A 27,770-nucleotide genomic window follows, 5' to 3' on the forward strand; every position below is an offset into this window, starting at 1 on the left:
AAGGTTCTGTGCATGGAATTAGGGAAATAAGTGTTCTCTGTATGGGATAAGCTTCAAAAAGGGAAAATAAATCAGGGAGAATAATATAGCAAAAAAGATATGAACAAACATCGAGCAGGTGCATGGATATTCATCATTTTTCCCCGTAAACTTTTCTGTATAATCAAAGATTAAGTAATTTTTAAAGTAAGCATACGTACATTGGGCTCTAGGAATTTCTTGTCTGTTTCCTCCTCTTGACTCTCCAGAACCCTCAAAATTTAGGCCTGCTTCTTTTGGTGTTGGTTTTCCAGTCTTTAAACAAGTCTCTGAAGACTGTTCAAAGCTTGACTAGCATTAAATTGGTAGACTTTTAAATAATGATCTGGATAAAACTAAGGATAATGCAAATAGGCTTCAGTGTTTGAATTTTTTTTTCCTTCCTTCCTTCCTTCCTTCCTTCCTTGAAATTTACTTTAGATTTTCCTTCCTTCCTTCCTTCCTTCCTTCCTTCCTTCCTTCCTTCCTTCCTTCCTTCCTTCCTTCCTTCCTTCCTTCCTTCCTTCCTTCCTTCCTTCCTTCCTTCCTTCCTTCCTTCCTTCCTTCCTTCCGGCTTTTGCTCCAGTATGCACTCTACTGCATTAGCCCAGTACTACTTCTGGATTTTTCTGTTTATGTGGTACTGAGGAATCAAACCCAGGGCTTCATGCATGCTAGGCAAGCACTCTACCACTAAGTCATTTTCCCAGCCTTAGATTTTTCTTTTAAAGAAGAGAATCTTTATATTAATTCATTAAATCATTTTAATAGTACCTGATAAAAATCCTTTCTCTAGTGTAAGTAGATAATGTTATATATTACATTAAAACAAGTTTTAGTAATTCCAAATTCAAATCTTTTCCTGTTGACATATATAAAATATCAAAGTGGACATCAGTTATTTAGAATGATAGGATTTGGGAGGTTCTAAAACAATCTTAAATATCATGCAGGGTATTTGCCTATGCTTATAGTCTCTTCTATTGAATTTCCATGGAATGGTCATCTAAAGTGAGACCTTAGCATGACCTGAGACCTGATGTTGAATATCATATGTAAAATTTCATGGGTTTTAAGCTATACAAGCATGGCACTCATACTCTACTGCATCATTGCTTTTAGTCAGAGCAAGCTCCATGGGTGTTCTATGTGTTATATGTATGTTAATATATATGAACTACCATTACCCTGCAATTTTGTTTGCTTGACTTTCTGAGTTTTCAATTTGAGATGTATAATTAAATGAAAATCCTAAAGCCAGATTCTAGACACAAACCATCTTTTTTTCCTATCTGTAGAAAGTAATCGAAGCACAAGTAAGTTAATCTAGAAGATTTCTGAGAATCAGTTCCAAGAACTCTGATTCTTTTATTTGGGGAAGTACTATGAGAACACAAGACAACTTTTGGACTGCTGGTGAACTATTACACCTGTGTAATTAAAGCCGCAGTGTCCTACTTCTGTGTCAAAGTTCACTGTGTTTTATGGAATATATGTTTTACTGTCTTGCTATAAACTGGTTATTGGTATCATAAAGAGTTACCTGTTGATATTAAAGTCATATGTCATACTGTTAAGTCTTGCAACTTCCAGAAAAACTGGTCCAACAGGATTTGCTTCAAGTTTTAAGAAATCGTGGTCATAGCTAAACAGCTATGGACAAGCTAATTTTGTGCACAAATGTATTTTTGCCTCTAGAATAAGAAGTTTGTATATAAAATGATATGATTTTCAGAGTATAATTTTTTGCTTATTGTTTGGTGTATTTTATCTGTGAAATACCATTGTTATAATTTTATGGCCTCAGATCAACGTGTTTGGTGGACTTTGACCCTCATGGCTTGACTCCCCATTCTGCATTACAGTGTTTCTCAAAAAGGAGTCACTAGCACTATTGAACTGGAAGACAATGGGGAGGTGGAAAGAGTGCCTATGTCCAAAATAAGTTCCATTTCTCATTTCTTAGCATTTTAATGGAACTCTGGGTGTCACTTTAATGGCTAAGAAATGAGAAGAAAGTTTAAAATAAAGAAAATCAATAGAACACACATTTGTAATTAGAAATGCTACTAGATCCTCAAAAATTCGGTGCCCTGAATCTTGTATATACATTTTTCTAATTTGAGGAGGGGAAGGGAGATAACAAAATGCTGAAACAAGGATACAGGTTGACCCACTGTAACAAGGAGATGTACAAGACACTATGTTGAAAACAAATTTACAACTTTGTGGGGAGGGAGCTGTGGAGGTGGGTGGGAAGGGATAGTAGGGGGAAAACAAAGTAGGAGGTAACAATGCTCCTTAGGCAATGTACTCATTACCTTACTCATGTAAGGTAACCCTTCTGTACACTGTTTTACAATAAAAAAACATTAAAAAGAAAAAATTGAATATAACTAAATTGAATGTTTCTATTAGTTTAAATTTGTAATCAATTACTGTATTGATAGTTGGCTTTGTAATTGTGAACACCAGAACTTCCCATCACAACTATCTACTGCAGTGAGTAAAAGTGCCAGTTACAACCTGAGTAACAGCAACTCCAAATATGCAGAGCATAGTTTAGTCTTCCTTTGAAAGTTTAGAAATCACTGATGACTAAAAATAGTCATCATCATGAATATCTTTATTTTTGTCAATGTGTTAGATTGGTATTTAGATCAGTAAGAAGGAATCATGTCTGTCTTCCTGCTACCACTCCAAGACAGGATATGGGAAAGGTGACAAGAGCAAGGTGGTCACGGAGAGTGGAAGCCAGGAGTACATGTTCATCAGCACCATTTCCCAGAGCCCTTGAGTGCCATGTGAGGGCACAGCACTGTGGTGACACCCTCCATGTCTGTATTTTGTGCTTTGTTGAGCTCTTAATTAGTTAGAGTTCATGTCACCATTTAGAAAAAAATAAATGTACAGCCTTTTCCCTAATGTGGAAAGATAGCCAACTATCTTTGTTTCTGATCCAGTTAGCAAGCCAAGAAGCAGAATTAATGTCCTAGAAAGAAAGACCAGTTGTTCATAGACTGCCTTCTGACTAATGGAATTTTATTATATATGAGGTTAGATGGTTAGATCATAATTAAAAATATGTATCCATCTGTTTCAATGAATTATAAAGATCAATGTATAATTAATTTCAACCAATAATTCTAGATATGACATTGCTAATTGATGGGAAAGAAATGCCCTTCTTTGCTGTTAAGGAGCCCAGTTGATTAACCATTTAGTATGTTTGCATTGCATAGAACCTGTACTCTGTTATAGCCTATAGTCCTAGCCCTTACCCTCATTCACCCAGTCATGTGCACTGTCTTCCGGGCTCATTGACTCCCCCGGGTTCCAGCTCAGATATGACCTCCTTAAGGAAGCACTGTGATTGTGACTTTGAGCATGTTAAATCAATATTTTCTGCCTCAACTTTTTCATCTGAAATAGGGATAATAGTATTTCCATGTAGAATGCTATAAGTAATGAATGGTAGAGAAATATAAGCTCGCAGTTCTGTACACATACTAAGTGGAGAATAAATGCTATTGAATGGCTCATTTTCTGTCTCTCCTGAAGAAGCACTGTGACAGTAAGGAACTTGTCCTTCTTGTTTCCCACTGATACTTTAGGGCTTAGAACATATTCTGAGGTACAGTAGGCACTCAGATATTGTTGCAGACTGAATGCTAATAAAAATTCAATTCCCTTTCCTTTGAAACAGTCTTAGAAATATATGACAAAAAATATGTTCTTGTATACATCATATGCAGTTGTCAAATTCAATGAATACTTTAATCAAATTTAGCATCATACTATGAATGCCTGCTGTTAGCATAAATCTTAAAAACTTGGGCCAGTTAGAAAGTCTAATAAAGAAACAAGAAATTACTCCTATCCTACAAATACTAGTAGCTAATAATGAAACTATTTTAAAATAAAGAAATAAGAAAGAAAGAAACAAGAAATTACTCCTATCCTACAAATACTAGTAGCTAATAATGAAACTCTTTATTTTATAAAATTAATACATGCTAGTAAAACACACACACACACACACACACACACACACACAAACCCACTTAATTCCTACAAAAATTGTTAAGAGTGATCAGATTGTGACCTGTAACTATAAGAAATTATTTTCAATTGGGTGCTCAGTGGCTTACCCCTGTAATTGTAGTTATCCAGGAGGCTGAGATGTAAGGATCACAGTTTGAAGCCAGTCCAGGCAGGAAAATCTTTGAAACTCTTTTATCTCCAATTAACCACCAAAAAGCTGAAAGAGAGACCATGGCTCAAGTGGTAGAGCCTTGAGCAGTGCCCAGGATCTGAGTTCAAACCTCAGGACTGGTACATACATACATAAAAAATATTTTCTAACATACCAATTCAGTAGGATCAGCTGAAACATATGACAGTTAGCAATATCAAAAACAAATAAAATGCCAGGTGCTGGTGGCTCATGCCTGTAATCCTAGCTACTCAGGAGGCTGAGATCTGAGGATTGAGGTTCAAAGCCAGCCTGAGCAGGAAAGTCTGTGAGACTCTTATCTCCAATAAACCACTCAGAAAACTGGAAGTGGCACTGTTGCTCAAGTGATAGAGTGCTAGCCCTGAGCTGAAGAGCTGAGGGAAAGTACCTAGGCCCAGACTTCAAGCCTCATGACCAACCATAAACATACAAACAAAACATGGAATGTAGCCTTTCATTTAAAAAGTTAGGATGCTTCACTGAGAGATATAAAAGATTTATAAAAAAAAAATCTACCCTGTTTCCATGTAGAAATAATGAATGTTATCAAAACTAAAATTCTAAGTTATTATGTGTTGTTACAAATCAAATTTACTTTATTTTTTACGACTTTGTTAAAATTATCTAAAAGTCCAAGTGAAAAGTATTTGAAAATGAGCACAAGTGGTCTAATGGCTACTCCTTAAAGAGACTCATAATAAACAATCTACTTGGCAACTAAGAAAATAAAACCCATAGCCCATAAGGTACAGTACATGTGGCTGTTGAAATTAACCAAGTATTCTATAAATGTCTTACTAGTAGTTAAGAACCTCTCATTAAGTTTATAGCAAAAATGTTATATGCAAGGGAGATTATAATTTTATGCAGTTTCCAAGCATTGTCAAACTTAAGTACACTTCAGTGTAATTATGTCCTGTCTTGATCTGCCAAGGATTTAAGTATTTAGTTTATTTAGTATTTAGTTTATTTAGATGAGTTGTGATAGAAGATCTGATAGTGTAATTGTGTGTGTTGTATTTACATATACCATTAGGTACTTCTTTATACCATCATAAGATTGTTCTCTTTGCAGAAAGAGAAAGAGGAGTTTACGTTTTAAATTCATACTAAGCATATTACAAATGCTATGAAATTGTTCACTATCAAGAAAAGTATTTTAGAAATTGACTAGAAATGTAATCCATTTTTACATCCTGTTAAGGCTTTATATGAAGTATTGTATTAGAATAAAGCTCAGGTCCTTGTAATACTGTGGCATCCTTAAATATGCATTAGGAGGGCAACTGGTTTACCAAACTTAATTTTAAAATCGTGGATTGCGACATTAAATTTGCAGTGCTATCAAGTAAAACCAAAGTATAAAACTATGAAGTTTTTATTTTTTTTTAACATAACTCTTAGCTAACCTTCTGAAATTTACCTACAAAGTACAAAGTGTTTGTAGTTATCTTACAGTCAGGCTTGCAGATGTCTATTTCTTTTCATGCTAAGTAAAGGGTAATAATCTCTTGTCACAACCACGATATTTTCTCTTTACTACATTTTTAGTGTCTAAAAAGCACGGCAAGCTCATCACTTTCTTGCGAACATTCATGAAGTCTCGTCCAACAAAACAGAAGCTAAAGCAGCGAGGGATCTTGAAAGAGAGAGTGTTTGGCTGTGACCTGGGAGAACACCTTCTGAATTCTGGTTTTGAAGGTAAAAGTAATTATAAGCTTGTAATACCAATACTTTCTGTATTGGCTTTGCATAACTTGTACAGAGTAGGCAAGACAAGTGGTGGCTGCTTCATTTCACTTCAGCAGAGGGCACTGAGTTTGCTCAGGGAGTTTTCTTCAGCTAGGTAGAGCAGAGGAGTGCGAGAGTAATACACTTTGCCATGGAGATGCTACTGATCTCTTCAGGAAGAGCACCACATGCATAAAACTGTCACAGCAACATTGCTACTTTGCATTAGATCTTGTATCTATATAGATAGCTTCTTCAGCCAATTTTCTTTTTTTTTTTTTTAATGGTCAGTTGTGGGGCCTGAACTCTGGGCCTGGGCACTGTCCCTCAGCTCTTCAGCTCAAGGCTAGTACTCTACCACTTGAGCCACAGCGCCACTTCTGGCTTTTTCTGCTTATGTGGTGCTGAGGAATCGAACCCAGGGCCTCATGCATGCAAGGCAAGCACTCTACCTCTGAGCTACCTTCCCAGCCCTTCAGCCAATTTTCTTGTTCATGTCCTGAAATAATTAATTTTCTTTGTGAAAAAGCAGGCACCGTTTTGAGATTATAAAATATGAAACTAGCCTCCTAATTTGGTACAAAATTTACAGTTCTTTCTCTGTAAGTTAAATTCTGAATCAAGAATTTAGTGGTTGCATGAATGGATGGAGAGAAAGAAAATAATTCTCTTTTGATATTTTAAATTAGCATTTCTTTCTATCTTCTGCTTTAGTGATTGATAATAGAATGTTAAGGAGGCATCTGCTTGTGATATTGGTAAGGATCAGATTTAGATGTTTTGTAAGACTCTGAATCCTGGAGGAAAAGAATTATTATGGTTTTAAAGACTAGTGGAAACCAATTGAATACTTTTAATATCATCAAATCCAAAGTAATACCTTACTTGTTGCTTAAAAGGATACTAGTGGTCTCATAATATGAATTCAGTGCAAACTATGTTTTATGAGAGTTGAGAAAATATTAATATAAGCAGATGTTGTTTCCAAATAAATATCAATTTATTACACTTCCCTAAAAATAAAAAGGCAATAAAACCCCTGAAGATTATTTTGCAAGTCAGAATTTTTATGGGATAACTGGCCAGTGAGAATATCAAAATGCATTATGGAAGGGAATCAAAATCAGAAAGGATGGGAAAAATACACAGCAGACACTGAAGCAGTATTAAAAATGTATGACAGAATGCTGGTGCCAGCACTACTTGGGAGAATAAGAATGTGAGGATTGGGTTTTTTGTTTTTAAGCAAAACAAATTTTCCCCTAGGTAAAGTAGATTTTTTTTTCACCAGACTTTTTCTGAGAAGTCAGCCCCTATCAGAGTAATGTTTTCTGAGTGACTCATTCTGCTCATTGTTTTCCTAGTGAATAATCAACCTTAGAGAGATTATCCTGTTAAACTTTATAAACTTTTGAACACTTCCCTGTTGGAACAAGTAACAAACCTGTCCCACTTTTGGTATACAAAGTATTACAAGAAAATCTCATAGGAGCTTGACAAGGCAATTCCTTTATTCTGTGGTTTTAGTATCTGGCCTTATTTGCATGTTCTCGGACTTTGACTCTCAGAGTGTTCATAATTGAGTTTACTTACTTATTTTTAATTTTCTGGTGCCAGTCCTGGGGCTTGAACTCAGAACATGGATGCTATCCTTGAGCCTGTTTTGCTCAAGGCTAGAGCTCAATCACTTGAGCCACAGCTCCACTTCCAGCTTTGTGGTGTTTAATTAGAGATAAAAGAATCTTTTGGGCTTTCTTGCCTGGACTGGCTTCAAACCACAATCCCAGGTCTCAAGACTTCTAAGTGGTTAGGATTACAGGCATGAGACACCATCATCTGGCTCATATTTGAGTCTATGAAGATTATATCACAGTTACCTATAGGACTGATTATTTTTTAAAATCTGCCTAATGGTATTTTTGTGCAAAGATTAGAGTAACTTGTCATTTACATGGGCATCCTTCCTTATAGAGTCATTTTTTTTCCTTTTACAATCTATTGGCATTGTGCATCCTTGCCTTGGTAGGATCATTAACTATCAAGTGATTTGCTAAGTTGTTCTGAGCTCCTTAGTTGCTCCTTAGCTGCTCCTTCGCTTTCAGTCATCATTATTTAGCAATTTTCAATTGTACCCTAGAAGTTTTGAATATGTTTCTCTATTTTTAGCAATTGAACTGGTTTGAATTTGGGACTTTGTGCTTGCTAGGCAGGTACCCTATCACTTGAACTATACCTATATCCCCTTTTTGCTTTGAGATATTTTTGAGATAGGGTTTGGCTTTGTGACTTAGCTGGCCTGGACTATGATCATCCTGTTTGCACTTCACCACCATAGCTGGCATTGTAGGCACAGGCCACTGTATCCAGCTTTTTCTTTTGAGATAGGATATCATGAATTTTTTTTGTGTGGGCTAGACTGACCTAGATCTGAGATATTTTGTTTCCTAGCCTCCTATCCAGCTATTGATTGACATGGAGATCTCACAAACTTTTTTCAGGGATTCCCTCAAACCTCAGAATCACTGCCTCCAAGTAGCTAGGATTGCAGGCATGACCCATTGGTGTTCAATATATCGTTTCTTTTTGACAAGTGAGAGATGTAAGCTCAGTGTTCATGTGCTGCCTGACATAAAATTTGACTAAATGCAACAGAGTTTTCAGATAATCATAGATTTTATTTTTATAAGACTTGTTTTATTTTTCTCAACAAATTTAAATACGGTTTCCTGCAATATTTGAAATGAGTTCGGTAATAAAACATTGTGAGAACTTTGTAGAAAACAGGTACAATAACAATATTTTAAATACAAAACAATAGAAAGTGTTTTAAAACCTAGAGGGAAAAGAGATGACTTCAGACTCTGTGTTTGAAGTTTTTTGTCTGTGTTTATTCAACTATTGTATGCATATGATATTATTATAATCAGAGCACAATAGGAAGATACAGGATAAAATCAATCCATTAAGGAATTACATTTTCCTAACCAAGAATCCTGATGTGCTTATCTAAGTTACACTATGTTGTACTTGGAAGCCAGCTCCGTGGAGAAGACTATGACTTTTCATTTGAGTCTGCAATGCTTGCACAATACTGGCATGTAATAAGGACATAAAAAATATCTGGATGAAATCAGTTGCCATTGGCTCATGTCTGTAATCCTAGCTACTCAAGAGACTGAGATCTGAGGATCATGGTTCAAAGCCAGCCCAGGCAGGAATGTTCATGAGACTTTTGTTTTTGTTTTTGCCTTTCAGATTTTTTTTTTAATTGTGAAAATACTGTACATTTCTTATCAAACATTGTAACCTCCTTCTTTGTTTCCCCATCCCATCCCATCCTCTCCCCCAACCTTCCTCCCGCCCCCCACCAAAGTTGTAAAGTTCGTTTTCAACATAACAACTTGTACATCTCATTATTGCAATGAGTCCACCTGTATCCCTATTTAAACGATTTGTTTTTTCCCTTCCCCTCCACAAATTATAACAACATCAAATACAGTGAAAGCAGGGGTTATACCATGGGGGAGGGACATACAAAGCAACAAAGAAATAATCTTATAAATGTGTTAGAAACAATAGCATGAAAGAAAAAAACATTTGAATACATATCTTAGGGTTCATTTCCCTAACATCAACTTATCTGACCTTATGAGACTCTTATCTCCAGTTAACCATCAGAAAACCAGAAGTGCAGCCTTAGCTTGAAGTGGTAGAGCCCTAGCCTTGAGCAAAAGAAGCTCAGGGACAGCTCCCAGGCCCAGAGTTCAAGCCCCAGAACCAGTTTTTTTGTTTTTGTTTTTGTAAAGTCTGGATGACAGCTGAGTGCTGCTAGCTCACACCTGTAATCCTTGCTACTCAAAACACTTGAGACATGGAGGATCATGGTTTGAAGATAGTTGGGGCTGAAGTCTACAAGACTCTATCTCCAATTGACCAGGAAATTGCTTGCCTCCAGTCCAATTCAAGGGTTAGAGAGCCAGCCAGAAGCAAAAAGTCAAGCTAGAGCATAAAGCCCAATGTTCAAGCACCAGTACTATCACATACACATACATACAAAATAAGTAAGAGTAGATCGATAGGTACAGAGAGAGAGAGAGAGATCAATAAGAATGGTGAATGAATGAAAAGGACAGAAATGAAACTGAAACTGCCAAGAAATGCAAATGATCAGTTCTTGCTACATTTAATCGTTTCCTACTTCTTTTAGTAATTCTTTTTGTTGTTATTGTTTGTTTATGTGGTAGCAGCACATTGAATCCAGGGCCTCATACATGCTAGGCAAACACTCTACCTCTAAGTCACATTTCCATCTCCTTTTAGTAATTTTATTTTTTTGGTGATGGTTCTAGGGATTGAACTCAGGGCTTCACATTTGCTAGTCAATAATTCTACCATTTGACCCATACTGCCAGTTCCTTTAAGCAGTAATTTTACACTTAAGCATGATCAATTTTAAGAATTTTTTTTACGTTCTGTTGTTACATGAACATATAAAAATGATGCATGTTAAAATAGATCAGAAATATATTGTCTAGAATCCATGAGAGCAATTCCTAGTCTTAACTGTCTTTTGGAAAAAAAATTTTGGATGTTTCTGATGTCATCTTTTTGAGTGGGTCATTATGTTGTATGTATTTTGTTGGCTTGTTAGATGGTTAGGGTAGTGAGGGGTAACAAATCAGATTTTTATTTATTTATTTATTTTTTTTGCCAGTCATGGTGCCTGAACTCTGGGCCTGGGCACTGTCCCTCAGCTCTTCAGCTCAAGGCTGGTGCTCTACCACTTGAGCCACAGCACCACTTCCAGCTTTTTCTGCTTATGTGGTGCTGAGGAATCAAACCCAGGGCCTCATGCATGCAAGGCAAGCGCTCTACCACTGAGCCACCTTCCCAGCCCCTCAGATTTTTTTTAACTTGAATTTTTTCCTAATACATAATATGCTGAATTCTCATGTTTTCATACATATTAATGGAGAAGAAAAACAGGTCTTCTCTTCATCTTCTGACACTGTTCTATTTCTTTTCTTCAGAGTCAGAGTGAATGTCTTTCTATTTTTACTACCTATTTTAATTATCTCATTTGTCTTGTTAAACATTGTAATTGTTACATAATTTTATCTATTGCGTGTCATTATGTGATTATAGACAACCATTTTACTTGGCATGAAGTGTGAAGGACCATTCAGTGTTTCCCATAAAATATTCCTGAGGATGCTTGGCCCTCTCCTCAGGGCAAGACCTCTACCTCTGTACTTTCAGAGCTGTTATACTTGGAAGAATATAAGCAGATAAGAATCTACTATCACATAAATATGAGTCTATCTAGTTATCTGTTTTTCTGGGAAGGTAGCTTATTTTTATAAAAATTATATAACACATGCCTGGAGAGCCTAGTAATATTAGAAACAAAATGCTGTATTTGAAAGTTTTTCTTCTAAGGCCAATTTTTGTGTACTATGGTGAATATGGTAATTTGGAGCAAACATAATGAGAACCATCTTTCTAAAAAATATTAAAGCTCTGCTTTTCCTTTTTTAAGTAATTGTGTTGATTATTCTAGTAATCTCTTAAGTGTATTTCCTTTGAATTAGGTAATGGAGGCATTTAAACTCTAAATTTTATTCTGTTTCATAGACTAGAAACCTAAGACACTGAGGTTATTATTAATCAGTATATTGAAAACAGGACTCAGCTTATAAAGAAATGTTATATTTGTATTTAACATACTATATAATTACACAGATTGCTTATATCAAAGCTATCCCATAAAAATGCCCCACAGTTCTATCTGCCCTTCATCTCTATTACATAACATATCCCTTTTTTGTTACTCAAAGTCCTGAACATTTTCAGACATAGAAATAGACAACCAAATATACTTCCATATAAAACCTGAGTTCCCTATCCTGCCAACTTAGGTAACTTTTTCAAGCTCTTAGAGCACCTGTAATGTAATGTCCTTGCTGATTTTGTCCCTTATGTCAAGACTATATTTCTAAGTATTAAATGTCCAAGATTGAAGAAATCTGGCTTTTGCTCTTTAAGAGCTCATAGTCATGAAGAGGTAGTGGTATGTACACCAATAAATGCTACTTGGAAATTACATAATTCTGTAAGCACATGGAGCATAGTTTTACACCTGCCTTGGCTTGTTGAGTATTTGATGAAGGCTCATGAGTGATACTGTTTCAGTATTAGCCTAAATTTTCTGTATGATAAAGATTGTGGATGAAAGTCCAGTAGAGGAAATGTCTTTGTAAAGGAGTCATGGAATGGTTTATATGGGAAAGAGAGATTTCAGTTGTTCTAGCATTGTGAAACATGGAAGTAAAGCATTAAAATAAATGATGAAGAACCTAAGGCTCTAGGTAGTACATTGCACTGGTTAAAGGTCTTGTGCTTAGACTGTTTGGGTTAGAATCTCATTTCTGTCACTGGTTCCTGTTTGCAGATGGGCAGACCTTCATATCCTAAAGTTCCAGTTTCTTTTCTATAGACTGGGAATAGTGATAGTACTTTCCCATATGATTTCTGTGAAAGTGAGAGTATACATTGTAATGAATGTAGCTTGACTTACATGAGATGCTCAGGAAATCAGGCATGTTAAAGCAGGCCTGTGTATAATCCTAGCACTCTGGAGGCTGAGGCAGGAACATCTTGAATTCCAAGCCAGCTTGGGCTAGACCCTACCTTAACCCCTGCATCACCACCCCAAAAAAAGAAAAAAAAAAACAACTTTTAAGAAGTTATAAAAAAAAAAAACAACCAAGGATAGGAAATTAAAATCCTTTTGAATTGCTCTGAAGTTTCAATTATGTTAGAGTTTTGTTTGTTGAACATAGGGCTAGCATTAACTAGGAGAGACAAAAGAAGCCTTTAGCCAGGCGCTGGTGGCTCATGTCTGTAATCCTAGCTACTCAGGAGGCTGAGATCTGAGGATCATGGTTCAAAGCCAGCCCGGGCAGGAAAGTCCGTGAGACTCTTTATCTCCAATAAACCACTCGAAAACCAGAAGTGGCACTGTGGCTCAAGCAGTAGAGTGCTCGCCTTGAGCTGAAGAACACAGGGACAGCACCCAAGCCCAGAGTTCAAGCCCCGCGACCGACCAAAAAAAGAAAGAAAGAAAAAAAGGCTTTAAGAAATGAGAAATTGAAGTACTTACAAGTAAGTTTGTTTTTGAGATAAGCATTTAATTTACATAATCGTGTGCTGGGTATGGAATTTATCTGAACAGCTATATTTTAATTTTAATCTGTCACAGCATTAGAGTTAAACAGTTCACAATCCTGCTACCACATTATCTAAATAAGTCTGCTGCAGAAGACTAGAGAGATTATCCTGTCACTATATCAACTGAGCCAGTCTTGATTGTTCAGGAAGTGATTACCTGGTTTAAATATGAAATGAATTAATACATTCCAATCATTTTTATTGCGAATTAATTTCCTTCTTCCTTTACAATTTTTTTTGTGTATGTGTGTCTGTCATGGGGCTTGAACTCTGGGCTTGGGCGCTGTCCCTGCCCTCTTCAGCTCAAGGCGAGCGCTCTACTGCTTGAGCCACAGCGCCACTTCCAGTTTTGGAGTGGTTTATTGAAGATAAGAGTCTCACTGACTTTTCTGCCCGGGCTGCTTTGAACTGTGATCCTCAGATCTCAGCCTCCTGAGTAGCTAGGATTTCAGGTGTAAGCCACCGGCGCCCGGCTCCTTTACAAATTCTATCTTGCTTATAGAAACTAAGACATTTTCATATTTTGATGACATTGATTCTCCTGAATATTAGCAATGTAATCTATGTCTTTAATGTTTTTTCTTTAGTGCCCCAGGTTCTTCAAAGCTGCACAGCATTCATTGAGCGATATGGCATTGTTGATGGGATATATCGTCTCTCTGGGGTTGCCTCTAATATCCAGAGACTACGGTAAAACTTTCCATGGCATTTCCTCCTTTATCCCTAATTAGCTCATTGAAGCAGTTATTTCAGAGTTGAATAACTTAGTCTATGGTCACAGTGAGTTTGTTGAGATAGAATATAAAATAATAGCCATATTGTTTTCTCTGTAACTTTCTAAATGGTGTTTATCTGTAATATCAGAGAAAAAGTCAACCTCTTTAATACTTGTATCTTTTTCTTTTCAAAAGGTTTAAAAGTTTTATCAAACTGAAGTTGAAACTATGACTGACATGAGAAATGATATCTTCATTAAAATTGGATTATTGGACTCTTAATTAGAATTGACAGGAAAGAAATCCCTTAGATCCTAATTCTATAGTGTATGCTCATGTGTTAATGTATTAGTCTATATCCTCTTCAGTGTATCTAAGACAAAAATAATAGTCTCTTCTTATATGCACAATGAAAATTTACTTGTGCTTAATCTTCTGGATTTACTCTATCCTCTATGCCATTATCGTTTCTTTTTCACTTTGGTGCATGGCAACTTCCACTATTCTATGGGGATTTTAATATTTTAATTGACCACAAGGGTCATCTTTGTTTTAAGAGATACATGTTTAGAAAATACTTAAGTTGATTCTTGGGTTAAAAACAATTCAGATTTAGACATAGTAAATCTTACATTCAGATTCCTCACTAACATTAATTTTCTCCATGTATAATAAGTGTTCTTATGCCAGAGCGTTAATATTAATTAATCTCTTGCAGAGTGAATTTAATCTACCCTAGTATTTTGAGCACTACTCTTATTTTACTCACTCTCTAGATTTTATAATCTGTTAAAAATTGTTGTTAGCTAGGCATTATATTATATTTCTTCTGTTTTTCTTATATTGCTTCAGCAAACCATTTGTTGGCCATACAGCTTGCATCTCAGGAAATTCTTGTTCATGGTCACTTAATCCTGGTTTCTGGTATTGCCAAAATACCGATATTCAGACCATTCAAAATTAAGAGCCCTCTTTTCCTGCTCATCTGTATTCATTTCAAAGGCTATTGTCTATTCTCATATTGAAGACACGCAGGATACATGTGTATCACATCCAATTACTTGCATAAGACACCTATTTACTCTCAGTCCAAATGCAACCTATTTATAATGTAATGATTTATTCTTAGTGAATTAAATGTGAATGCTTTGGACTAATTATTCCCATTATAATTTTCAAGTTATGCCAGATGCTGGTAGGTTATATCCTAGATTTGGCACATACATACACAAAAAGATAAGATTTCCACATCTCAGTTTCTAACGATTTTCATTAGCTAGGAAGAAAATATGTTCAATTATTGCTGATATCTAAATATAACATGGAAGAAAAGAGCAATTCACAGAGGTAGAAGGGAACATTGGGTCATTACTTTCAAGCTATGTATTTGCTTTCCTTCAGTAAAATAATTTTTTGTCCTTTTCTGTTTGGGTTAGCCATGAATTTGACTCTGAGCATGTTCCCGACCTGACAAAAGAACCTTATGTTCAAGACATTCATTCGGTGGGCTCACTCTGTAAGCTGTACTTTCGAGAACTCCCAAACCCTCTGCTCACCTACCAGCTGTATGAGAAATTTTCTGTGAGTACCACTCATTTTTGACTCAAGTTGTGTTGCAGAGCTTTGCACACTTCCATTCAAACTGTGAAGCTTGGTTTGGTCATAGATAGTAAGTAGATCTGGGATGAGATTAAAATGATTGTTTAAAGGAACAGAAATGATTACTAGCTAGTACATTTGCCTTTTGTTTGTACATTGCCATTCTTTTAGTTCTGACTTTGAGCCTCAAAATTTTCACCCTTAATACCGATTACCATTTTAAAAAATTATAATTGAGTAGGTTTTAGTGTGAAAACAGAGCACCTCCTTGATATTGTGTGTTTTCCTGGGTTTATTATCAAAGAATAAAGGGTTAAACACGGCATGAACACTGGATTATAAATGAATAACTCTCATTTATACCAACATAGCCTATTTGACTGTTTTGCGTTATGGTTGTTTTAGGATGCTGTTTCAGCAGCAACAGATGAAGAAAGGCTGATAAAAATTCATGATGTCATCCAGCAGCTCCCTCCACCACACTACAGGTAAGTCATGTGTTAGAAAAGTATCAGCAAGAGGCACACAAGTCAGATGATAGGTAAAATATGTTTTATTCCTTTAGGTTTCAAGTTGGTTCAGCTTCCGTGAAGTTTAAGTATAAGTTCTATTTCTCCATGGATGATTTGTGTGTGAATGTGTCTATATGTGTGGATGTGTGCATATATTTTTCTTTGACTTTCTATTTATCCCTACACCCTGGCACAGTGCTGAGTATCCAGCAGGGAGATAGCAAATGAAAAAATGACAACCAAATAAACCTAGGGGTTTTGTCTGTCTATTTGTGAGCTTGTGTTATTATTGTTTTTTTGTTCCTTGGTGCTGCTGAGGATTGAACTTGAGGCCTTGTGCATGCTAGCACTTTGCCATGGAACTACATCTCTTTGTTGCTAGTGTGTGTGTGTGTGTGTGTGTGTGTGTGTGTGTGTGTGTGTGTGTGTGTGTGTGTGTGTGTGTGTGTGTTTGTACATATGTGTGTGTACATGTGTGCCAGTCCTGGGGCTTGAACTCAGGGTCTGGGCACTGTCCCCAAGCTTTTGAGCTCAAAACTAGCATTCTACCACTTGGGCCATAGCTCTACTTCTGGCTTTTTGGTGGTTAATTAGAAATAAGTCTCATAAACTTTCCTGCCTGGGCTGGCTTCAAACCATAATCATCAGATCTCAGTCTCCTGAGTAGCAAGGATTCCCACTTAGTAAAAGAAAGAACACAGTAGAAACTCTGAGTGATAGGATACAAAAAAGCGAAAGATTTTTTTGCTTTTTTTTTTCATTGTGAAAATACTGTACAGAGGGGTTACAACTACATGGGCAAGGTAATGAGTACATTTCTTATCAAGCATTGTTGCCTCCTCCTTTGTTTCATTAATTCAATTACTAATAAGTTCAGCAGATGGTCTACAATTTAATTTAATGCTGAATGCTTTTCAGAAATACATTGTGTCTAACTCTATTAAAATCGATACTGCATTTAGCACTAAATTAACACCAACATTTTTAATCAATACTAAAAATTAGCATATATTTTAAAATCAGCATTCTAGATATGAATACATGATATATATACTATAGAAGGTACTAAAGCATAAATTCAATAACTCACTAATGTAGGTTCTCTAAGAATTGTGATGAAATTAAAGGACTCTGAAGATCTATTGAAGAGTGAAAAGGGAAAGCTGAAGGAAATTTGAAAAGTTTTCATTACTTAAAGGAATTGAGGTATTTGGCCTTGAAAACGAAGGCTGAGAAGACAAGTTTGGCTTTTTGTTTTGTTTTGTTTGTTTTGGGACATAGGGCTTGAACTCAGGGCCTGAGCACTGTCTCGGAGCTTGAGCCAAAGCTCCAGTTCTGAGACAAGTTTTTAAAGGATATCTTGGAGGCAAAAGGAAACATTTTTCAGTAACTCATTTGTTTATGAAGCCTAGTGTCGTTTGATTTTACTAATCTATCACTTACTATGTGCTCTCTTGTAAGGATCAGTCTTGATATCTGTGAACATAATACTGATAATTTCTTCTTAAACTATTTTTTAAAAGGTTGATAAGGAGATAAGCTTGGACCTTAATGTCTTTTAAATAAAATATAGCATAATAGAGGATGCTAATAATAGAGATGGGATAGACTTCATGACCTGTTAATTTTATGTGAGCTGTGATATTATATTTTTCCTCTACAGTAAAAAAAAGTAATCCATGTAGCATATGGTTTTGAAAAGTCAAATGCATGCAAAGCTGACAGATGCCGCAGTCGCCTGTTTCATGGATCCTTGATTCTTCCTTGATTTCTTGCACTGCCACTCTTTGTAACCTTTAGCAATCTTTCACTTTCTTCTCCCTACCAGGCTGAACTGATAACCTTCAACAATCTTTTACTTCCTCCTCCTTACAAGGATAGGACTGAACTGATGAGTATATGAGAAGTAAATGGTGCTCCCCTTAAATGCTCATTATCTATCTATAGCTTCCTTTACCTCTCAAGGTTCAAGTGAATCTTTGTGGTTCTTTATATAGACCACAATTTAACTTTTATTACTGCTTCTAATAATAGAGTCTTGTATTTCTGTCTCTCTTTCATTGTTTTTTAATAGTTTTAATTCCTGTATAATTGAGTAGGCTAAGACATTGTAGCTGATAAATAATACTGGTTTGTGTGTATCCCATTTAAATTATACTTAAGCTGATCATATTTATTTCCAAGAATGCTTTGCTCAGTTTAAATAAAGCATAATTTGATTGAACAAGATAAACAAGGACATTAGGATTTTTGAAGTAAGGCTTTTCATTCCAAAAGCCCATCAGCAGCTCAAATATATTTTCTCCTTGATGCCTATTAGAATTGTTCTTTTAACTATTTTTAGTTTGGTGTAACGTTGTTTTTTTTTTCTTTTAAAGTATTTAAATTCTTTTTCATTAGTTGTTGTCTGCTGCAAGTAGGAAAATAGAACTTCAAACTATCATTTGGTCCAGAAACTAGCTTTTGTGGAGGATTTACTTCTAATAATATTTAAACTTAGTAAGCAGCAGGGAGAAAATAACCTGGGTTTGTATGGTTTCCTTTTTTCTTTCTATTTTGCTTTTGAAAACTTGTAAATTAGTTAGTAGTTTTATATATTACACTGCTGCTTAATATCTTCTTCTATTAATATGTTGGATTTTGTTTTCCAGAACCTTGGAGTTCCTGATGAGACACTTGTCTCTTTTAGCAGACTATTGTTCCATCACAAATATGCATGCAAAAAACCTAGCCATTGTCTGGGCTCCAAACTTGCTCAGGTAACTTGAATTTGCCTTAGGACCTTTAGTAGAACTAAATTTCTCTAAGTGTCTTGAATAAATTCTTAATTCATCAATGTCCAAAGGAAAACAATGTAGTTCTTATTAGTATCTCCATAAAGCTGGAATACTGGGGCTTAGCTAAGGCACTATAAAAAATAGGGTTTCTTCCTCTGGTTTGTCTATGACTTAGGTGTTTAAAACAGTGCCATTTGACATTACTCTCTTTGCAACTCTAATGGAATGTTGTTAACCCCTCAGATCAAAACAGATAGAGTCGGCCTGCTTCAGTGGGACAGCAGCTTTCATGGAAGTGAGAATCCAGTCTGTGGTTGTTGAATTCATCCTCAATCATGTAGATGTACTCTTCAGTGGCAAAATCAGTGCAGTCATGCAAGAAGGTGCAGGTATGACTCAGGTGGATTTTGTTTACATATACCTAGCTTTCAAAGGAATAGAAAGCTTTGCATTTACCATTTCAGTTGATAAAATGAAACATTTGGAGAAGATCACCAATTTATATCTCTATCCCAAAGTAGAGTTGGCAGTTCTTTTGTGTGTACATAATGAATACAGCATATCAGATCTCTTGTGGTCTGATAAGTTTATGACAATATTTTTAAATATTGTCACTGTATTTAATAAAGGTATTATGTGGAACAGGAAAAAATATTACTTCCTACACTAGAAATATCCGAACCACATCCTTTTCTGGTCATCTTTTTTCTTTCCTTGGTACTAGGGATTGCCCTGAACCTTGTGCCTCTAGTTTGCCACTTCCCCAGTAGCTAGAATTACGGGTATATGTCCTTTAAGACACGAAAACAGTTGAATTATCACTGACCTGGCATATCACCTTCTATTTCTCAGTTAATACAAACCATTGTGATTTTTTTTCCATTTAAAAGTTTTAGAGAAAACTTGAAATAACACCAAAGAGTGGAGAGATAGGTAGACAGAGAAACAGGCTGCTGTGCCCTGACCTATAACTGACTATGTTCACTTCTTCCCTTTGTTTTGAAGCTTCCCTGTCAAGGCCCAAGTCTCTGCTGGTGTCCTCTCCATCCACCAAGCTGCTGACATTGGAGGAAGCCCAGGCACGAACCCAAGCTCAAGTCAACTCTCCAATTGTGACTGAAAATAAATATATCGAAGTTGGAGAAGGACCTGCTGCACTTCAAGGGAAATTTCATACCATAATCGAGTTTCCACTTGAAAGGTAAAATTCATTAAATCTTATTTTAAAATATGGTTTTCATAGCTATGTTTTTATTATTGTCTGCTTTTAGTTTGTTTTTAATTTTGTCTTTTAGCAATATGGTATTAAATTCTGGCCCACTCTCAGAAAAAAAATGTTTTAATATAAATGATACTTCTGTAAAGAATTGAAACAAATGATGCTTATATTACAACATCACATTTTTTAAAAACAATGTCACAGGGACAATTGTTAGAAAATATGCATATTCACAACATGGGGTTGATTTTTCTGAGATAATATTGTTTAGAAATAATCTGTGTTGGAATAGACTTTTCAGAAAGTAGTGAATAGATGATGATTTATTTGATGTTGGTTCCATATTAAGATTAATAGATCAGCAGTCCTCAAAAGTATGAACTTTCTACCAGCAGCATTAGCATCACCAGTTAATTGTTAGAAATGCAGATACTCAGTCTCAGCCTAGACCACAGGGTCAGAATCCCTGGGAGTGGAGCCCAGCAGTCTTCTGTCTTCCATCAAGTTTTCCATGAGAGTCTGGTGGGTGTGAAAATTGGAGAGCCACTACAGCCTGCCCTCTCAGCGCTCAGCTCTGTGACTTAATGGTTGCTCAAAAGAAATGGTAATAACATAGTTTATGTATCTTCTTTACTAGGTTCTAGTGGGAAGATTAACATATGTAAAGTTATTATTGATAGCTCTGCTCCTCCTTTGGCTATTACACATAAATGTAAAGATCTTGCTTATCTAGAGTTGGTTAGTAGTACTAATATAATTTTAGGATTTGTTCTTTTTATGTTAGTATATTCCTCAGTCTTCAACATCTTAATTTTGTATTTTAGCTCCATAGTTTACAGAGTTGGTGATTTTAAAAGTAGATTTTATGCTGTACAGTATGCTACTCATACTGATGATCTGAGGATCATGGTTCAAAGCTAGTCCAGACATGAAAGTCCAGACATGAAAGTCTATAAGAAACTTATGTATAATTAACTACCACGTAGCCAAAAGTGGAGCTGTGGCTCAAGTGATAACAGTGCTAGCCTTGAACAAACTTAAGGAACAGGTGCTGGTGGCTCATGCCTATAATCCTAGCTACTTAGGAGGCTAAGATCTGAGGATCATGGTTCAAAGCCAGCCTGGGCAGAAAAGTTTGTGAAATTCTTATCTCCAGCTAACCACCAGAAAACCAGAAGTGGTACTGTGGCTCAAAATGGTAGAGTGCTGGCCTTGAGCAAAAGAGCTCTGGGACAGTGTCCAGGCCCTGAGTTCAACCAAAGGGGAAAAAAAACCCAAATCAAGTATAATGCCCAGGCTCTGGGGTCGAGCCCCAGTACTTAGCACCCACCTAAAAAAGTATGTATTATGATGTAGATAAACTTGGTTTTCTTCCCTGACTTAATCACTTACCAGTTTTATGACATTTAGGAAGTTATGGGAACTTATTGGAAACCGAGAATAATAGTATTTGCCTCATGTCATTATATTTGATTGAAAGACTACAATCATTGTGTATATAAGATGCTTAACATAGTGCCTAGCCATTTAATGGATACTAATTTTTATTTTTTGTTCTGTTCTTATATTCTCCATTCACATAATACAAGCATATTCTGTTATTTTTGGAACTTTAATAGTTTCTATGTCCAGTTATGTTTTATTTCCACTTATTTTGTAGATTGTGAGATTAGATATAAATAAGAAAATAGACTTAGTGTAATGTTTAGAAACTCCATGTTTGACTTCCATTTTACACTTCAGCCTCACTGTGTCGAATGAAGGAAGATAGAAATATATGTGTTATTCCAGCTGTGCTTCTCTAGGCTATTTGGCTCTTCTTATCATTTATTGATTTCTTTTTCTATAAGAAAAAATAGGCACTTGTCTATCTTAATACAAATGAACTATTTTCTCTCTCACAGAAAGAGACCTCCTAATAAAATGAAAAAATCTCCCGTGGGTAGCTGGCGTTCCTTTTTCAACTTGGGGAAGTCGTCATCCATCTCTAAACGGAAGTTGCAGCGTAACGAGAGTGAGCCCTCAGAGATGAAAGCCATGGCTTTGAAAGGTGAGTGCCTTACCTGTCTTGCCCCTGCAACACAGTCTTCCTAGTAAGGCTTGCACCTTCTTAGACACCTACTTTGTCATTGCCATGACAGTTTCATTGTATGATGTACATAGCTGTGTGTGGCATAAATGGATTTGTCTTCATGACCAATTCTTTAGTTTTTCTTCCTTTGATGGTGCTGGGGTGTGAGTATAGGGCCTCGGACTTACTAGACAAGCACTACACCCCTTGAGCCATGCTCTAGACTGACTAATTCTTGATCCCCATCTCAAAAGGTAATATAAGTTACCTGCAGAAGGATCCTATTTCTTAAAGGAACTATACAGGAAGTACATATATATATACAAACACACATTTAAAATATATATATACACATTATATAATATATACATGTGTGTGTGTGTGTGTGTGTGTGTGTGTGTGTGTGTGTGTGTGTGTGTATAAAATGTGTTTAAAATTTCACAATGTAGCCAGGTACTTATAGCTCAGACTTGTAATCCTAGCTACTCAGGAGGCTGAGATCTGAGAAGCACAATTCAAAGCCAGCCCAGAAAGGAAAGTCCATGAGACTCTCTTCAGTAGCCACCCAAAATCCAGTAGTGGAGCTGTGGCTCAGGTGGTAGAGCACTAGAAGCTAAGGACTGTGCCTAGACCCTGAGTTCAAGCACTTGTAACCAGCACAAAACAAACAAACACTGCATTTGCAATATGAGTTACATTTTATTGGCAATAAATACTGATGTGATGTTCAAAAGTTTATATTTCTATTTCTACAGATTTATAACACAACAAAACCACGTTTCAGCTTCCTTTCAAGTTTACCATTGTTACAACCAAAGAAGCTATCTTTTTACTTGGTGACTTAGTAATGAGAGTGTCTTATTTGGCCAAACAGACCTATTACTATAGAATAAATGACTCTTTTTTATCTTTTTACTTGATGACTTAGTAATGAGAGTGTCTTATTTGGCCAAACAGACCTATTACTATAGAATAAATGACTCTTGTAAAAAATAGTTTAAACTAGTCAGGTATTGGTAGCTCATGCCTATAATCCTAGCTATTCAGGAGGCTGAAATCAGAGGATTTCAGTTCAAAGCTTTCTTAGGTAAAGATATAAAAATAATTTTTATCATTCAGTTTACAATTGTGTACCAAACCCGTACATGTGCCTCTGTAAACAGACAATAAAGGACTCCTACTTTCAGATTCTGTGAAGTCATATGTATAAGAAAATGAATTTGGGCTGGGAATGTGGCTTAGTGGTAGAATGCTTGCCTAGCATACATGAAGCCCTGGATTTGCTTCCTCAGTACCACATAAACAAGATTAGCCAGAAGTGGTGCTGTGATAGAGTGATAGCCTTGAGCAAAAGAAGCTCAGAGACAGTGGCCAGGCACCGAGTTCAAGCTCCAGGACTGGCAAAAAAAAAAAAAGAAAGTGAATTTCACTACAGAAGCATAGCTATAGAAATAGAATTCTACATAAGTCTTTATGTAGGCATTGTCAGTTCCTGTGAGGGAGGGAATCATAAAGATATCTCTTAAAATGGGCAGTGAAGGTAAATAGAGACACTTGATGGGCAGAGTACTGAGATGGTCAGAGTACATGTTCAGGACTCAGAAGCTTGGTGAGAAGAGACACAAATGAGAGAAAAGCATTATTTAAAGGAAGAATTGTCTTGAGAGGAGGGTGAAAAGAAACAATTAGGTTAGTAGACAAAGAACAGAAGTGAGTCTGTCCTCAGAAGGGAAGAGGGGTTTCAAATGGAAGTGACACTGTGGGTGCTACATCCAGGTAACAGAATGCAAGTGTTTAGCAAATCTGAGTTCAATGTATGTAAAGTAACTGTGTGAGATTCCTAGGACTTCCATATGAATTACCACAAGTGAGTTGTCTTGAGACAGCAGAAACATACTCTGTTTTCAGGGTTTTTTTTGGGGGGGGGGTCCGGTTGTGGGGCCTGAACTCTGGGCCTGGGTGCTGTCCCTCAGCTCTTCAGCTCAAGGCTAGCGCTCTACCACTTGAGCCACAGAACCACTTCCGGCTTTTTTTCTTTTTGCTTATGTGGTGCTGAGGAATCGAACCCAGGGCCTCTTGCATACAAGGCAAGCGCTCTACCACTGAGTCACCTTCCCAGCCCCTTTGTTTTCAGTTTTGAGGCACAAAGTCTGATGGTGTCAGCTTTTGGTGCTCCTTACCTTCTCCAATTCCTTGTGGCATTTCTTGACTTGGGCAGCATCACTCCAATGTCTACTACCTCCATCTTCACAGGTCTAGTCCTCTTTGTCCCTCCATTTTCTTTTCTAAAAAGAACATTAATCATGAAGGATAGAGTCCACTGTGAGTACAGCGTAGTATCATCTCAGAATATTAAGTTGATCTTTAGGAAATACACAAGAAAGAAGTTTCTTGGTTCATGTCTATGTTCAAGTTCTAGAAAAGGGATTTTTTACATCAGGAACTGAGAATAATGCAGCACTTTCTATAATAGCATTGTAAACTAGATACAACTCAAATATGCAACTAACCACTCTTGGAAGTTTGAACTGTTATTATGAAAAACACTAATTCCTTTCACTGCATGTACACAACAATAATAAAAGTTGACACTATTTGGTTTTGATTATAGGTGGCAGGGCAGAAGGAACCCTTCGCTCAGCTAAAAGTGAGGAGTCTCTTACTTCTCTCCACGCAGTTGATGGTAAGACCAAAAACATCCGTCATATTATTCTGTTATATTACTTTTAAAGTGTACACACACACACACACACACACACACACACACACACAGCAATTAAGTGTGTTTTACAAATAATTGCATAATAAATAGGCTACTGATTATCTTCCAGCATTACGGTACATACTTAGCTTATTGTTCAGATTAAAATTCAAAAATGTTTATGGTAACTGTATCTTATGGTTTCTATTTGTTTACATTAAAATGGTATTTTATAGCAACCAGGTATATTTCTCCCATGCTTAGGAAAAATAAGTTGTTACTATGTCTCCCTTGGATTTACTATGAGAACATAACGTTTATTACAAAGTATAAAATTAAATGGGTTTGTAATTTAGACCAGCAGTCTTTTGTTTTGCAATGGCCTAATCTGACTTTAAATTTCATAGATGAGATTGATTTCAGGTGTTCTTCATTACTCAAGGATCATTACCACCTAAAGATAGCAACTTAAAGTGAATCTGCTTAAAATGGCACCATATTTTCAAGGCAAATGGAAAAGATTTGGTTGTAGCATAACTTAAAAAACAAAACTAAATTATTATGAAAACAAATGTGTGTTATATTCTGTTTAGGAAAAGTTGAATTATAGTTGCAGTTATGTACTGATTTGTAGAAGGACCTACTTCATTGTTATTAGAGGAAGGTATGAGTTTTCTTTTTTAACCATTTTAAGAACACAATAGTACATCCTTTGTTTGCTAATGATACAACAGATTATTTTTTAAATCATTTTACAAAAGTAATTTAGCACTACACTGATTTTCAAAGGGTTTTCTTGGTCCATTTACATTCAAATCATATTGCTATGAAGTGTTCTAAGATGTCATCATCCTGGTCAATTTTCTCATCTTCATTTATTACTGCTGGATCCTCACTAGTTTTGCTTGTGATTCACAATGCTCCCATATCACTTTATCTGAGTGGCTGGCATTTTAGAAATTTTTTTAAGATTTTCAATTGTACTATAGTCAAGATAATCTACAAAAGCAATGAAGGTGCTGCTATTAAGCAAGAAATAACAATGGTTACTGTGAATAATCTTATAAATGGATTCATTAATAAGTGGGTTTATGTTAAGATAGTTTGTCTCCATTAAATAATTATAATAATTTTTATAGAGTAATATTTATTTTTTACATTGAATATTTAGCAACAACATAAAATGGTACCAAATTGTCTAGCATTCTTGAGGGGTATACAAGGGAAACTAAAAGCCTATTACTTTAGAAAAAAAATCACAGTTTTTAAGTATCTGAAAGGAATCCTTTGCTAAGTTATATAAATGCTTTTTAAGTGAAATATCTTTTATATAAAGATTTTTGCCATGATATACAGCCTTTTTTTGCCAGAGATTAATTTCACTGCATTAGTCACATGTGTATACAAGCCAGTGATACAATAAAACACAAAGACATGGAAAACTTTGTCCAAAGCCACACCAAGAGTCAAGTGCTTGACCAATAATAGAATTCAAGAGTCATTAGTCCTTTTCTTTTCCAGACCACGAAATGATGCATTTCCCCCCCTGTTTATATGTGACAGTTACCATTTGCTCAGGAAATTGTGTTAAAAATGAGAATAATCTATGTACATTGATAACAGTTTACAAGAAGAAAGTGAATTATGGTTTTTTTTAACCTTGTGAAGAAATTACTACTAAATTGAGTGGCTTATTACAGACAGTATCCTGTGACTTTCATACTTTGACATTGTTGTTCATTTTCACCAGGTGACTCCAAGCTCTTCCGACCCAGAAGACCCCGGTCTAGCAGTGATGCACTGTCTGCCTCTTTCAACGGAGAAATGCTGGGGAACCGCTGTAATTCCTATGATAATCTACCACATGACCACGAGAGTGAGGAGGAAGTGGGGCTGCTCCACATTCCAGCTCTTGTGTCTCCTCATTCTGCTGAGGATGTTGACTTGAGCCCACCAGACATTGGAGTGGCCAGCCTGGATTTCGATCCAATGTCATTTCAGTGTAGTCCTCCTAAAGCTGAATCAGAATGTCTGGAGAGTGGTGCTTCCTTTTTGGATTCATTGGGATACTCCAAGGATAAACCATGTGCCATTAAAAAGGATGGGGAAGCAGCTGGTAGCCAGTCTCATACTCCAGGAAGCACTGCAAGTTCTGAACCTGTCTCTCCAGTTCAGGAAAAACTGAGTCCATTCTTTACCCTGGACTTGAGCCCAACTGAAGACAAATCGTCTAAGCCATCGACATTTACTGAAAAGGTTGTCTATGCTTTCTCTCCGAAGATAGGACGGAAGTTAAGCAAATCACCTTCCATGAACATATCTGAGCCAATTTCAGTGACTCTTCCACCTCGGGTGTCAGAAGTCATTGGTACTATCTCAAACACTACAGTTCAGAATGCATCGTCACCAACCTGGGAGAAAAGTGTGGAAGAAAGTGATGTCACAAATAGATCCCCCACCCAGATAGTAAAGATGAAAACAGATGAGAGAGAGGCCCAAGAAGGATGTGAACCTGAAGTCCAGCACCTGGACCAGGTTGCTGCTGAAGAAGTAGAATTGCCAGGGAAAGAGGAGCAGTCTGTCTCAAGCAGTCAGAGTAAGGCTGTAGCTTCTGGACAGACTCAGACAGGTACTGTTTGTTTTCCTCCGTTCTTTCTATAAGTTAAGAGGGATCTCCCATCCTGTGTGTCACCTGTGCCTTTTAAGAGAGAAACTTGCTCTACAGCTAGTCTTTAATCAAAGAGAATGCTTTTCTGAGTGGTGCTAATAGCACAAAGCCCTATGCTACAATCAGTCAAGCAAAACTCCCCAAAGGGCTTGTGGCCTTGCTTCAGACTTTTACAAAAGTCCCATTACCTTTTGGACAGTCAGAATTTGTAAATAATTTTTAAACAGCTTTCTTAGCGCTTAAGAATATTTTCTTTTCTAATAAATATACTTATTATAGCCTTACAAGTTA

At 36.3% G+C, this 27,770-nt stretch overlaps 1 protein-coding gene across 3 annotated transcripts in view; it reads left to right on the plus strand.

Annotated features, from left to right (window-relative positions):
• Arhgap32 (Rho GTPase activating protein 32) overlaps positions 1-27,770 on the plus strand; it is a 236,650-nt gene that overhangs the window by 202,941 nt on the left and 5,939 nt on the right. For all 3 annotated transcript variants that reach the window (XM_042674912.1, XM_042674913.1, XM_042674914.1), the window contains 10 exons: positions 5,807-5,956; positions 13,804-13,906; positions 15,369-15,513; positions 15,937-16,019; positions 18,695-18,802; positions 19,064-19,209; positions 19,826-20,021; positions 21,944-22,089; positions 24,722-24,793; positions 26,562-27,440. In XM_042674912.1, the coding sequence (XP_042530846.1) occupies positions 5,807-5,956; positions 13,804-13,906; positions 15,369-15,513; positions 15,937-16,019; positions 18,695-18,802; positions 19,064-19,209; positions 19,826-20,021; positions 21,944-22,089; positions 24,722-24,793; positions 26,562-27,440 (2,028 nt within the window). The remainder of the gene's footprint in view (positions 1-5,806; positions 5,957-13,803; positions 13,907-15,368; positions 15,514-15,936; positions 16,020-18,694; positions 18,803-19,063; positions 19,210-19,825; positions 20,022-21,943; positions 22,090-24,721; positions 24,794-26,561; positions 27,441-27,770) is intronic.

Source organism: Dipodomys spectabilis, unplaced genomic scaffold (genome assembly GCF_019054845.1).
Source record: "Dipodomys spectabilis isolate Male_0828 unplaced genomic scaffold, ASM1905484v1 ptg000023l, whole genome shotgun sequence".
NCBI classification, from domain to species: Eukaryota; Metazoa; Chordata; class Mammalia; order Rodentia; family Heteromyidae; genus Dipodomys; species Dipodomys spectabilis.